Below are 15,181 nucleotides of genomic sequence, written 5' to 3'. Positions count from 1 at the left end.
GGAGATACCTTTGTTTCAGTCCAAAGACACTGTACAGCCAGTGCTCGTGTCTTTGAAGCTATTACCTCCCAACCTGGTAAAGCTCTGAGCCCCTTAAAATAGCATTTTGCGCAATTTCAATCTTTTCATCAAAGTTCAGTAGCATGGTTAGATAATCTTTCAGTAGCCAGATGGTTTGACCCAAAAGAAGAATGTTTCTAATGATACAGCCTGTCTACACTGACCAAAGGGCGCGAGAAAAGAAACACATAGACACGGATAGGCGGCGCTATCTGCAGGGGATAGGTTTATGTCTTGGCTTAAACTATACAGAGAACAGAGAGTCACCAAGGCGCCTGGCGCCAGCAGAGAGTGGGCGAAGACAGTACAGTAAAAAAATAATGAAATGTGTTTCTTTTATAAATATCAGTCCAGGAGGGCTCAGTGCCAGCATCGGCCGGATCCATTTAGATAGTGTTCTCCTCAAACAGGATCTGGGCGTAGACTGTGGCTGTGGGGTGGCCCTTGGCAGGCGGCGGCGGCTTCATCAGTTCCAGCTCCGCGTATGTCAGGCTCTCCTCTGTGATTCGAGGCTGCAGAGACAGGGAAAAGCAAAATGATCTGGGTGACCAAAACTCTTCATTGGCTAAAATGAATACTATTACTACATCATGAAAGTAATAATGTTATATAGCTGTTCATACTGCAATCCTGGTTTTTCTAAGCTCTGTAAACAATATGTTACTATTACACAATTTCATGTACTCACTTTACGAACTCAAAGGGATGGATAGTTGAATTGGACTTGCCAAGTTTCAAACTAATGGGTTGAAATTTGCCGCATTGCAAATATTCATTTCACTTTGGTATTGTCGGGACGGCAATGTTCCTTGGATGGCAACTGGGTGAATACCCCATCCTCAAAGTACCTGTCTGTATGTGAAACTGATAGCCTGGATTTACATTTTGGGCACAATATTATGATTATCTGGCATGTGTGCAAAGATTTAGGCCTGTCTCTGGTAATGCAAGGTCCTATTTTGTGACCTAGAATGGTGCACAAAGCATGTCCTCATAATTGCTGTGGGTCTGCTGTCCTAGGTTAACCACCTAAAGCGATGGACACAGCGTACCTAGTTTTGTGAACCAGTGAACCAGACCTTTTTTTGTGTCCGGGACAGGAGATTCTACTGACCCCTCTCATAAAGTTTCACTGTTACTGGAACCCAGAACCTGCACTGATATTCTGTGTGTATGTTGAGATCATATAGGTGTAGGGAGTGTGTAGGACCAGTACAAGTGGGATCCATTTTGGATGTCCCCTGTTTTACCATGGCTCAAGACAGAGGGTGTTACAGCTTTCCAAGACTTTGGAATCATATTGCCTGCATTCCTGTGGCAAGAGGATAGACATACAGACACTGAGATGAGGAGGAAGAACACAGGGCTACATTAAGAAATTCCATGAAGTCCTTGCTAGCAAAAGGCTGCTGGTTAGTTCTTCTTGAGCGCTGCCATTAGGTGAACATAGGGGTGAGGGGCGGGACTGCACTTTCTGTTGTTCAAGGTGGAGACGTTTGTAGGCCAGGCCTGCATGTTCAGAAAGGGAAGTGGTGTGCTTAATCATGCAGGAGGAGAGTCTGTCTAGGAGAAGATGGAGCTGTATTCTTGGCATTCATAATTCCCAGAAGCTGTTGACTGTCCTTGAGAGTGAAGCAAAGCTGACACTTGTCATGAGCGGTCTCTCATAGTGACCCTGCAGGAGACCACCTACAATAATGAAGCCCAAGATATAGCCATGTGGTGCATGACACCTCTTCGATGCCCATGGTCCTGGAGTTGCGGCTTCCCAGATCCAAGCCAATCCTTTTGAGTATCGGCCATCATTGCCAGAGAGAAAGCCTGAACCCAGCTAGGAGGCTGCACATGCCAGACAAGCACCCCATATGATCCCAGCTAGAAGGCTGTAACTGCCCACAACCAACACCCATTGGACCCATGCTTGGAGGTTGCATCTGCCAGGATGGATGCCCGCTGAGCAGGCCTATCATGCGGCTCACCCGCTGTGGCCGAAATCCTGAGTGAAGCTACCACTGCTGTCCCTTGTCAGTGAAGCCGCTGCTGAAAGCACCACCCAATGATGCGCAATTGAAGCAACATGAGCAGTAAACAAGAGTTCAGACACAAAAGAATGAGCTAGGCGCTCAAACCGTGTTCTGCTGTGCGAACATTGAGTGGTACTTAAAAAATCCCATTGACGCGAACTGTTAACCTCTCTAGAAAGTACTACGCATCAGTTGAGACCTTGTGAACTGAACTTGTGCCTAATATATGCCTCTATCTACACTTCGGGAGAAGTTCCATGGACACTAGAGAAGTTCTGGAATGGGAAGTGGGTGCCATACAAAATGGAATTGTAGCTGGAATTACACCATAGCTGAGCCCCAATGAACTGTGTAGTATTGTCATTTGCTGCATTATTACAGTACTTTGTAAGATTTCGAACACTTCACTAAAAAGGGCAAAGTGCTGAAGAATGCATGCATTATTCTCTCTGTTGTTTGACTATTGAGTTATGAGTACGTGCTCATACACCACCCACCTGAAAAGCCTTTGACCACTGGCCCCTGCTAACTCGAGAGCCAAATGAGGAAAGGGTACAAATCTGCCTAGTTTGCAAACCATAGGATGGTGAACCTGAGAACACATGGCCAAATACCCTCAGCCTCCACGGTTGATGCCCAGTAGCCCCTGCCTGTGCTGTGGCCCCTAAATGGGTCTGATAGCAATTCTGCTGGCTAATGAAGAGTGGATGGTGTTCGCTGGTTAGAGTGGGATTGCAAACTTTTCACAAGGTAGTTGTCTACTTTGGTGGACTAGTGCACATGACAAGCTCTTTATCTGCTAATGCCGCACAGCCAGATCTTCACAGGCTAGTGTGGCATCCTAGCTGCCCATAAGCTTTTGGGCTAGCGACTTCTGGTAGTCTATCAAAACTATGAGAGTTTGTCAAGTGCTTTGGTGGTTAAGTTACTTGTGGGCTAGTGTGACCTAACTGGTTGTTCATAAACGAGTGTGGCATAGCTATCATCTCACTGGCATGTGGAGTCATGCGGCACAGCCGTCTCCTCAGGGGTTGTGTGAGCCGATGTGGCACAGCCAATACTTCCTGGACTAAACGGCCATGAACAGCTCTGTGTGCGCTTGATTGAGGGCTAAAATGGCCAGCTTTTCACAAGGTGTAGAATGGCCAACTTTCCATCTGCATGTGTGTTAAGAGAGGCATGGCCAGCTCGCTGTGAAATAGCATGGCTGTCACAGTAAACGTCTCTCTATCTCTACCCCCCTCAACCCCACACCCGCCCGAGACTCCCTCACTTGAGAGATAGCGAGAGGACAACCTAGAAATATTCTATTTCCTGGGGCCACACTGGTGCACACACCCTGGAGTATGTTGTCTCAACCTGGTACTGTCCCAAAATAGAGCAGGCACTGTGAAAGTTGTTCACCGTCTATCATGGTAAGCGCCCCTGGGGCACCACCCTCTGTTGAAGCTGAAGGTGTTCTCCCCATGACAGAGTATTGCACTGCAACGCGGCCCATGGAAGCCATGAAAAGGATTTTCCATCAGACACCTGTACACATAGGAACACACGCCATGTAAGGTGTGCCTTCTCCTTGGGCGTGTGCCCTCCACAGCAGACATAGTGGACGACGTTCTGTCTCCCAAGCAAACTCGGCCATATACTGTGTAAGGTGTACTCTCTGCCTGCCAGAGAACTACATCGGAGGATATGACGTATAACGAGTTCCCACTGTCAGAGCACATTCAAGAGAACACACTTTGTAAGCCGCCTGTACATGCCACAGCACACTTTGTGAATGGGCCCTTCTTCCCTGGCAAGGTACACACTTGAGCATATATTGCACTTACACCACACCCCACAGTAAAATACACAGTGGAGCAGGCACTGTGGAAGGTTGTTTTCCCTCTCGTGCCGTGTAGCACCTTGAAGCACATTGTGCTCCCCTGAAGCACACACTGTTGAACGCGTACTCCCTCCCAGGCAGTATACAACCCGGCACGTGTTCATTTCTCACCGTCCGAGTAGCGCCTGAGCACGTGGCACGTGCTTTACAACCTGGCCTCCCTGCAGGGCAGGCTGGGCCGGGGAAGGCCTAGTTGTTTCTTAGGCTGCCTTTCCCATTATCTTTGGAGATGAGAAATAACCCTCTCCCATTCAGCAGGTCAGCGGCAAAGAGGGCTGCTCTGCCTTTTTCATGCATTTTTATGATGTTCCTTTTGTAAACATAATTTAATAAAGCCAAAGCACACTAAATAAATAATTGCATCTCGAAAAGCAATAAAACCAAATAAAATTAGTGCGCTCATAAACGGAGACGGCCCCTCAATTACCGCTCCAAGCCGCGGCGCGCTGTAAAACGCGGAGCAGACGCTCCCCCATGCATATTTCTCGCATGTAATAATTTGATTGTGAAGATGAAGGAATCCGCTGGAGGACGGAGTTTGCGCCGTGTGTGCTTAAATTCCAGCTCATACTGTGAGATTTAGGGGACGCGCTCCAACCGGCAGCAACCGGAAGCAGCCCCTGCACGTTCCGCCATCACCCCGAGGCCCTGTCACGTGCCAGTGACTACTTCCCTCAGCAGAAGCCTCAATACGACCATCTTAAAGTGACTGCGCGAGCTTAGCCCACAAGCAGCGCTCATGACTACACCCATGACGACATCCAAGTCTTTAAACATCATGCACGACATCACAGTGCTGTATTAATGCAGGTGGTTAAGCATTCTCTGGCACTAATTTTCGGAGATCAAGGCTTGTTTTTATCATCGGACTTTGACCAAAAATAAGAGAGAGAAAGCAAAAAAACAAACATAAGGCAGAGAAAGATGTAAAACAGTGACAAAGGGAGAATTCAGTAACATGCAAGACTCAGTTAAAAGGACCTGGAAGTGTAGGGTGGTGAAAGAATAAGGTGTGAAGTGAAACCAAGACTAAGCAGCCTTGGTATCCAGTATTCCCAATATTCAGCAGCAGGCTCCTAAAAATACATGGCAAACTTTGTACCTATACTTAAATTTTTTTATTTACAAATGACTTTTTTTTTGTAAAGTAATCGACGATCACATAACACATCATCAATGCTATCACTTGTTAAGCGCTCAATCCTGTGATACATCCCAGCGGCTTCATTGCTCCCTTCCAAAAAGAGGGAAACCCCATCTCTTCAAGGCGCATCTCATCCACCAGTGTTAACTCACAGTTCCTGCTACACTATGGTGCCTATTGCAGGGGAGCTCCATGCCTCTAAGCCAGCTGTGCATTGTGTTCTTCTGGAGTTCACAGTCTGGATCCTTCCGCACTCTACAGTACAATGTTCTGTTTCTTCCCAGCTACGTCTGGGCTTCATACACGATCCGCATTATTCTACAGTCACAGGAACGGAGGACGTGAGGCTGCTGCCCGCTAGCGAATCCATATCATCATAGGATCGCTGCAAGAAGTTCATTGACCCCTACTTTGTCCATTATAAAAGGAAAACCAAATCATAGGAACAACAATTTACCCATATTTGAGGACATTCCACGCAGAATTTTCGTGCTATGAACGCGAGGATTATAGTTTCTGCTACCGACAGGATTCTTGAACTGTCTAGCTCTAGATCTTATTTTTTTCGCTTTGGGTACATCCTCTAGTCAGTCTATGGACAGGCAATGCTGACAACAGGAGGTGTTTGCCCCTGAAGCCCAGACATATTAATAATCTGGTGCTCAAGTTATATTTATATCCCCTCGAACCTCTATGACAAATGAGGGGATTTTTAACTGTTCCCGTTTTTATTAGTTTTCGAGAGTCATAATACGTCTGTCTTGAAAAAGGTGGCATCATAATTCTTCCATCGAAACGCGTGGACGCCTGATTTGCTAGGACCACAATCTGTATTATCGCTGAGACTTTCGAGTGCCAATAGAGTACAGCACCCAGTCTCGGTTTTTGAGAAACAAGTATTACGGATGGGATCAATTTAAGACAGTGTTTGGTCTATTTTTTGTACTCTCGTTCATATTTTAAAATGTATGTTGTCTGATATTTTGTATTGTGTTTTTTGAATGAAATTTAATGAATTTGTAATGTTTCTTATATCTTATGACACAGTGTCATCAATTGTGTAGCCTTGTGTGTTTTATGATGAATAACATCTTTTTAACCTTCTGTCATTAGTCTTGCATTTCATAGTAGCCTTGGGTATACAGATATATTCTCCTATCCTGACTGCAATGGGTTTGATTGAGTGACAAAGTTGAAGACTCTTTTGAGGCACAATATATATGGTTGGTTGTATAGTGGTGTCCAAAGGAAACCTTTGTGATTATATCTTCATACACGAATACCAATAACTGTACATATATTAGAACAAAGTAGTATGCAATTTTCCAAGGATACTATAAAATGACAAATTTGCTACTTCTGACAAATTTAACAGTGCTATAGGGATGAGACCCCAGAGATATGGTGCTGCGCAAGTCTGTAATACCAATCCCACCTGGACAAATCCATAGATTACTAACTTCCTGTTAGGAGGACCAATGCAAAGGGTCTGAGGGAGTTTGTGGATGATCATGGTTGTGTATGGAAGGATTGTTTGCATTGTCTTTGAGCATGGGTTCTGGAGGTTCCACTGCTTTCTGGTGCAGACAATTGCTCCTCTGCGTGGGTCTTGTTTGCCTTCACTTTCTTCACTCCATTGTCCCACCCAGTCCTTTCTATTAGTCTTATGGAACAGACTGATTTTTTACTCCACATAAAAGAGCCAAATGTGTACCCCCTCCCACCAGTGCCAAACCAGTGTCTTTCATCCTTTCTGCTGCTTCAGTCCAGATGGACATCTTTTCCAACCAGCTTCCTTATAACTGCTGCCCTGATGAAGAGAGACCGCTCTCCAGCAACCATCCGTAGGGAGTATGATGTCTGTGAGTGCCAGTGACGAAGAGAGAGCAGAAATAAAGAGCGCGTGGTCTTTTACAGCAACTAAACAGCACACTTTTGAATCGTTGGCCCATGTATTAGTTATGAGGGACAATGAAAGACCACTTTTGTCTTACAACTTTAGTCGAGAATGAAGTGTACATGTTTTTGATGTTGGTACCATTTCTTAGCATTTCTGAGGAGCGATGGCCTTGAGACAGGAAGAGATAAAAGAGACCGTTTCCAAATGGTATCGGTATGAAGAAGTAAAATCTGCTCAGACAAAATCTCATCGCTTTCTTTTATTCAGAAATTGGGAAGATAAGGGAGAATTTTCTTGGGTGTAAACTGTGGTGTAGTAAACGATAAAACAAATCAAAGGATACTCAAAGGATACTGCTCACTTATACGCCATGATGGGAATTTGCATAAAGTAGGAAAGGACGTTGTCCATATTTTCCAGTGGTATAATATTGGTTACAGGGAGAGCACATTGTAATAGGGGAATTATATGATCACCATATACATGGCATTAATTGGGCTCTTTTGAGCGGTGCACAACTATGGAGGTGAATACGACAGAGTCCTTAAACATCTCTTTTAGTATTATACCTGCTACGTTAAAAAACATATGAAAACGAATTATTGAATGAAAATGTTGTGACTGCTCAAAATGTCCTAACATTTGATTAGCAGATCAAAAAGTCAAGCAGTGTCCTACGTGGATTTCCTTCTTCTCTCTCCCTCCCCACCAGCCCGTGGTAGTGCATGGTGAGGAAGGAGGTGGGAGCGTGCTTCAGTCCGGCCCAACACCTTGATCGCAGTCTAGCAGGCTGAATTACAATTTACCCGGGGATTCCGCAACGGGGCTAATGGTTGTTCGGTGATGCAAGGTACATAGGAAGCCCTTCACGGTCAGAAGCATTGGAGTGTAAAAAGGGGAGAATCTTGGGGAAATGCAGTGAGAAAGGCAGACATTACAAAAAAATTGAATATTGAATACTCTTTAGAGTATTCAATATGCATATTGTGGAGTGCACAACTCAAACATCAGGGGACTGTGTGACAAGTTCTGGCGATGAAACATGGATGTGACATGTACACGTCTATAGACAACACTCAGGAGGCTCCTAAGTGTGATTTGCACAGTCCACAGTTTGAAAGGTTGCTGGGTGGCTCTACACTATGCACAGTTAGGTAAAAGAGGGGCCTCTATTATGCACTCAGGGTTCAGGTAGAGTGTGGATATGTCATGAATAATATTTAGGCTAAGGCAGTGTGTAATGTGCACTGTACAGGGGCTGCTCATCCGTTGGAGCAGAGGAGCGCCGCCCCACTCAAGTTACCTGATGGGTACGGGACTGTTGCTGAATGACAGCAGCATGGAGGAGGGAGGGTGGACTGTGTTCAGGCCCGGACTGGCCGTAGCGGGCACCGGGCAATCCCCCGGTGGGCCGCACGGGTGGGGGCCGGTTTAGTCCCCTGGGGGCCGTTTTTGTTACAGGGCCGGTTTTGGTTCCCAGTCCGGCCCTGACTGTGTTTGCACTTTTCATAGTGCGCATGTCTTTTGGGCCAGCCGTATTGCAACGGCCCGCCACACATGTGCACTTTGAGACCTCTAACCCAGCTTTCTACAGACAGCGGGGTTAGAGAAAGTGCATGCATCCAGTGCCCTCGGGAGCGGCGAGTCAGGCCACTCCCTCCAATCAGTACGCTGCTATCACAGCTTGAGAGCAGCGCCAGGATTGGTGCTGGCATTGCAGCATTCCGTTGAGAAGAGGTCCAGAGCTGAGGAAGTCGGAGGACGTCAGTTAAGGTAAGTATTTTTTTAAATAAAAATATTTGCTTGCTCGCGCGTGACCCCTCCCCGTAGATGCCAGCTGCCACTGCCCGTAGATGCCAGCTGCCACTGCCCGTCGCCTCTGTGTTCACAACAACATTAATTGGAAAGCTCAGATTTGATTAACACAGTCAGAGCTTAGTGCAAAACATCATTGCATCCTCATGGCGAAAATGTGAATGAAATAAATGTAAATGAAACTCATTTATTACATATTCTTCCACAGGCCCCACCCTACTGGAGCCACCATTAGACACAGCTGGCCTGAGGCTCACCTGTGTGTGACCTGCAGACTTCATTTCAGGTGGGTAATATGTGTGAGGGGTATTCGTGAGGCGCACATTGGAGCGTGAGCATGTTTCATTATGTTCCCAGGTCAGAGTTCAACAGATACGTAGTTTCCGCGTACGGACAGGCCAGGCAGGCCACCCGAGGCTGCATTCCACCAGCAGAGAGAGTTTGGCACGGCCCCTTCACTCAGGAGCTAATGAGAGGATACAATGGCGAGGCTCTTCCGCAGGGGGAGTGAGGAGATGGGATCCAGTTTGTCCCCACAGAGCTCTCTTACTGGAATCCCCTCATTCACAGGGCAGTCTCCATCAGAAGCCCATGAAATAGAGATGCCATATTCGCTAATCCGATTGCCATGAACATCGCCATTAAGTGGTAATGGAAGCTCATCCCAAACTCTTCATCACGAGCCCCTCAGGGCTAGCGACATAATGACAGACAGCCCCTGCACGCCACCTGAAACCCCCCTGTGCACCATGGATGGGAGGTGCGGGGCAAGGAGAGGGAAGGAGGGGTGTGCGCACAGTCGTGATTTATTGAAACAAGCATTGGCAAAGCCAATGGGTCTGGCCTTGGCAAGGCTGTAAAGTTTGTTTTACATTTCCTTATTTCTTAATTTTTGCAAACATATGCAATATGCATTACAAGTCTAAAGGTTACGGAAAGCATAAATATCACAGTCAAAATGTGCCATGTATAAGTTTGCGAAATATTGGATACAAATAAGTGAAAAATGGCCCATTGCAAAAATTAATTTAAAAAACATGAAGCAGAAGTAAAAATAAATGCAGAGATTGGTCCACCAGCGGTGGCACTGAAGTGGATTACTTTTTATGTGGATGTGCACAAATAAATGCCATTCATGACTGTGATGAGACCAATGGCAGAATTGGGCTACACCTTGCCCCACGCTCCATGCCTTGGTGGGTGGAAGCGAAAAATGAATGACGTGAACAGACGAATAAATGACGATGGTTCCCCAAGAGCCCCTGTGCAACTACATGCATTCATTTTACTATGATTCTTTTGGAAAACATGAGGCAGGCCAGACCGTTCGTGCCGGTACAATACCAAAATTACCCAGGGCTTAAGGTATACTTCCATTGAAATGTAGTAATAATGTATTACATAATGTGCACGAATAATAACCAACAATTAAACTATCTCTGCCGCCTCGTACCTAACTACAGGGTTCACAATTTTCACCCTTCGGTGAACTACAAAAAATGCCAGAAGTCCAACTTTTGAATCACGAGGGAATGCACCACCACATCCTTCACACTCTGTTCGATCACGTTGCCTTAATAAGAGGTACACATGTTTTCTTTCATGAAAGAAAAAATCCTAATGTCAGCTGCTTCTTGTATTGAGGAGACCTTTAAACAATTTCAGTGTTGAAACGAGGGGAGGTCTGTAGGTAGGGGGGTTTAAGGGAGACTAAAATCACCGAAAGAATTGCAGATGTTCCCGGCAAAAGAGAACTGAGATGTATGTGTTTCCCTCATATTACGGTCTGGCCAGCTGCGGCCTGTGCAAGTAAGACTGGTGGGGCCGGGTTTGTGGGAGGGGGATTCGACAGATGACCACGAGGGAAAAATAAATAAATAACTAATTTTCCCTCATCATAGTCTGTCGAAATCCCCCCCACCCGTCCCCACTGCCTCGCCGCTCTTACCTGTCGGGCCGCGGCTGGGTCTGGTTTGGATGCGCAGCTGTCGCCAGACCCTGTGTGATCAAAAAAAGAGCGTTTAGGAGTACTAGAGAGAGGGACTGTGGCTACGTCCAGGTGTTGGTTCATCTGAGTACAGCTTTTGATTTGTCAAAAGCGGTGTGCTTCCACACAAGGACTGATTACCCTCCAATCCAAACAGCTGAGATCATTTGTTTATCCTGGTGCTTGCGAAAGGCTCTTTATCAAGCAAAGCATGCCATTATGATGGCTAGAGCTTACCCTTTAAGGTAACACAGATCCAGTGGTTAATTTGTCAAATAAAAAGTGCTGGGGCTCTCCTCAGGAGAAATGTGCTGGTGCAAACTGCCTCCTGACTAGAGCCCCGGCACTTATTATTCTGGAGAGGACTTGGCCTAATGGCTACAGCTGCTGATTTCAGAGCTAGGGAACCAGGTTCGAGTCTCGGCGTGGCCCAACATCCTGTGATTCTGTGGAAAATCACCTGCCTTCCAAATGAGTGTCTCCTTAACTGGTGCTATAAGTACCGGTGCTGAGCATTAGGTGCCGGTGCTGAGCACCGGAAAGCACCTGCTCAAATTAAGCACTGCACAGATCCCACTGTGATGCTTTGAAGCAACTTCTTATAGATAATTACTCATTTATAGTGTTTGCTCTAATCTGGGTGCTATGTGTTAAAGCTTATTCTCAATATAACAGGGCTTTGTTGGTTATGGCAGCAAGCCAATGACCAAGACTATACCCCAGATATGTTTACTATGAAAACTTATGATTTTTATTGTGAAAAGGATATGTTAAAGTCAATAAAAGCATTTAAGGGTGAATTGTTATTACTCCACAAAAATCTGCAGAGAGGTATTTTTTACATGGAATTTTTCAAAATTTACCGCAGTAGGCAATGGTTTCTGAGTCGGTTACCGCCTCTGACAAATTATGGGGATAACAGATTTACAATGTGATAATCATAGTTAGGCCCTTTTGGGAGACTCATGGGCTTATTTACTAACCCAATGCGCCGCCACTGCGTCACTTTGTTTTGACGCACCAGCCGCACAAACAGTGCGCCACACTGCTCCAAATCTACAAATTGATGCATTGGTTACAATGCGTCAGTTCATAGAGCCCTCTGTCACATTATATCTGCATCAGGTATAATGTATGCAGGGTAGGTGTTCCCGCGCAGAAAAGCTACGTAGAAGTGGCGCAGTGAAATTTACAACATTTCACTGCGCCACTCTACAACTTGACTGCATCAAAGTCCTTATGCCTGCTCAGACCATTCGTGTTCTGACGTATTGCTGGAGTTGTTTCAGTTTTACGATCAACTCCAGCAGAGCGTCACTTTTGCGCAAACAGATGCATCAGAAGTTCTGACGCATCTGTTAAATCCTTGTGCAGTGGAGCCCTTTATTGTAAATACAGCGCATCCATGGTGTCGCAAGGACATTTGGTGCAAGTGCAAGGAAACTGACACATCGATGCATCAGTTTCTTGTAAATGAGGCCCCAAGTATTTTACTTTGGCAACTGCATTATTGTTTAGATTTCTCATGTGTGACTGTATATCTGATAGTGCCTTTTTGAGAAGCCTACATTCAATACAGTAGGCCTGGGTTGGTTATAGTGACAGGCCAATGATAAAGGGTATAGGCCAGATTGGCTTACTGGTGTCTGAAGCCATAGATCTGATCTCTTTATCATAAAACATTAGGAAAAAGGCAACAAGCATGGTTTGTGTATTGTTAAAAAATTGTTAAAGCCAATAGGCATTTAATGGTGGAATATTATCATGTTGTGTTACAGATTGTAGTAGGTAATTTGTTACATGATTCTCATAGATTACTATAGTAGGCAAGGGTTTTAGTGTCATCATCCCCTATGACAAACCCTCAGGGCAGAAGAGTTTCATTGTGATAACCCTTGTCAGGTTATTTTCACCAGGACTGTATGTTGTTTTGTCAACTGTAGTTTTGTAAGTATTTGTAGTTTTATAACTGTATTCATGACAGTTGCTAGCATTCGCGCACCTCAGTAGGCCTATGTTGGTTATGGTGTACTGGTACCGTGGTACCGTGGTACCACAGGGGTGTCCTCGATTGGTACCGTGATACTGGTTGCTAGTACCACTGTACCAGCGACCCAAAATATTTTTTATTTTAACTTAACCGTATGGCTCTGTGGGTCAAGGTATGCCCACTGTGTCTCTTAAGTGACCTTTCCAAAATTTTCCAAGACTGGAGGACAGAGTCCTTGAGTCCTGTAGTAAAGGCTACAACATTTTTTTCAGTGTTGCAGCCAGCCAATTAGATCATTCAGGACCACTGTACCAGCACCAATACCGAAACGACTGACAGGAAAAAAGCTCCATCAGAATGGCCTATTTTTTATTTTTTGGTATAAGAGGAGTCCCGTGGGACTCCCGCAGATCAACCATCAAGATTTACCTATTTTCTTTTCTGAAGGTTAGCCAGTTCATGCCCAAACCGAACACTGTTTAAATGCTAATTTCTCAAAAATGCCTGAACAGAGTTACTCCAAATCCATAAAGCATTCTTTCTTGGGAAAGTTCTAACTTCATGCCAAAACTGGTGTAATTTTCTTCAGTCATTTTTTTCTGTATCAGAGCGCAGATTTTCTTCGGGAAGTAACATGAGAAATCACACTCTTGGGACTCCTCATTTCCTTGGCCATGGAGTTCATTTGTAAGCCATGGGTCGCAGCTGTGACATCTAGCTTGCTCCCAGCTACTCCTAGCTCTTACTTTGTGACCCCTGGCTTTGTTGCCCTTCTGAGGCTAGGGCTCCCAAAGGAAGTGCCAGGAGTAGCAGGGAGCAAATGACTCCATATCCTTGGCCCCTGATTGAGGGATTGGAACAAAACATTCCATGAAGGACCCAAAGTGGATGAGCTTTTCTTTGGACATTTTTGTGCAGATTAGTCAAACAGTGCCAGAGTTGGTAGTAAAGTAAAAAAAAATGGTTTCCTATTAAAACTCTAACATAACTATAACTATACAGTGGCAACTTCTACTAGGTCATACATATATAGATATCCATGTTAACATTTAACATAGGGAAATGGTTCCGGCACTCCAGACATTGGCACCATTGCCCTATAAGTCACTGAACCTTTCAGATCAGATGCACATCCTTCTGTAAATGACTGTGCTTCAGTGCCAGGACTGGTGGGCTATTTTTCAATGTTTTCCTTTCTTTTCTTTCTTTCTCATAGTTTTATTATTTTGAAAGCTTACTACAGCTCCCCAGGCAGCGCTAACAGATTGCTTGCCTGCCGTTCATTTCATATACAGTGTGGTGCCTCCCCCGAAGCCGTAGCCTCTAGACCAGGCCTTCGTCATGGAGTGGTGTAGCCCATAGTTTCACTGATTTACCATTCCAGATGGCCAACACATTGGTTCAAAATGCGGCGGCCATGCTGGAACTTCAAAACAATGAAACACCATATACAATAGCATTACAAGATGCCAACCTACTGCTATGTTTAATTATATTTGTTATTGCAAGTTTAGGTGACAGCACACGTTTATCGTCTTTTAATTTATCTTGCATATGTTGTTGAGTTTGTGTGTGAATTTATTGTAGTTGTGTAAATGAATGAATGCAAGAAAGAGTCCAATGAGTGGATGAATGGACATATGAGTGCTGAGTGACAGAGTGCTTGTTTGATGCCTAAACCCATCACTGACTGAGGAGGCACTTTCATTCAAAAGCAAGAAGTATTGGCATTGTGAATGCTTGTTAAGTTTTAAGCTCCAGAATCCCAACAAAAGGAATGCCAATAATATTGGCACTGCTTTGATCCCCTCCAATGAAAGGACGGGTGTTCTTTCACTTCTGGCAAAACTTAAGAACTGAATCACAAATCTATTTTTGATGAAAATTGTCCCTATTCCCTTTTCTAGGTTCACAGTTATACGTGCACATCTAGTCACAGAGGCGTCACACCCAACACGTCCCAGCAATCGATTTTTATAATTAATGACGCAATTGTTTCGTGCATAAAAGACCTTGTAGCAAAATAATTACCTAGGATGGCTTGTCTGGATTTATGTTCTGGTATCACAAATGTCAGCAGGCTCATCTAATTATAGAATCTGGCCAGAAAAAAACCTTTGCCTGGTGTGATTTTTAATGCAAAGGCTGATGGAGGGAATCTTTCTTTTCTTACATACGTATAATGGCCTTCCCACCCTAGCTTCCAACGACCAGACCCTAGTCATCTTTGCAATCTCGAACCGTGGACACATTGTGTTTGCCCTAATCGCTAGCCCCGGGCAGAGAGAGAACCAGAGCTAGGCACCTGATACCCCAAGGCCCTGCCCTGCAGGTGTAGAACGACGGTAGATGTGGCAAGGGAGGGAGTCATCCATT

At 45.1% G+C, this 15,181-nt stretch overlaps 1 protein-coding gene across 1 annotated transcript in view; it reads right to left on the bottom strand.

The window, feature by feature from the left end:
- Window positions 1-259: 259 nt before the first annotated feature.
- VSTM4 (V-set and transmembrane domain containing 4) overlaps window positions 260-15,181 on the bottom strand; it is a 105,767-nt gene continuing 90,845 nt past the window's right edge. The window contains exon 8 of the mRNA XM_085608764.1: window positions 260-572. Within this exon, the coding sequence (XP_085464890.1) occupies window positions 447-572 (126 nt within the window). The 3' untranslated portion in view covers window positions 260-446. The remainder of the gene's footprint in view (window positions 573-15,181) is intronic.

The sequence above is a fragment of the Triturus cristatus genome, chromosome 1_2 (genome assembly GCF_964204655.1).
Source record: "Triturus cristatus chromosome 1_2, aTriCri1.1, whole genome shotgun sequence".
In the NCBI taxonomy this organism is placed as follows: Eukaryota; Metazoa; Chordata; class Amphibia; order Caudata; family Salamandridae; genus Triturus; species Triturus cristatus.
Note: the sequence above shows the minus strand (reverse complement) of the source record. Positions and strands in the feature narration are given on the sequence as shown.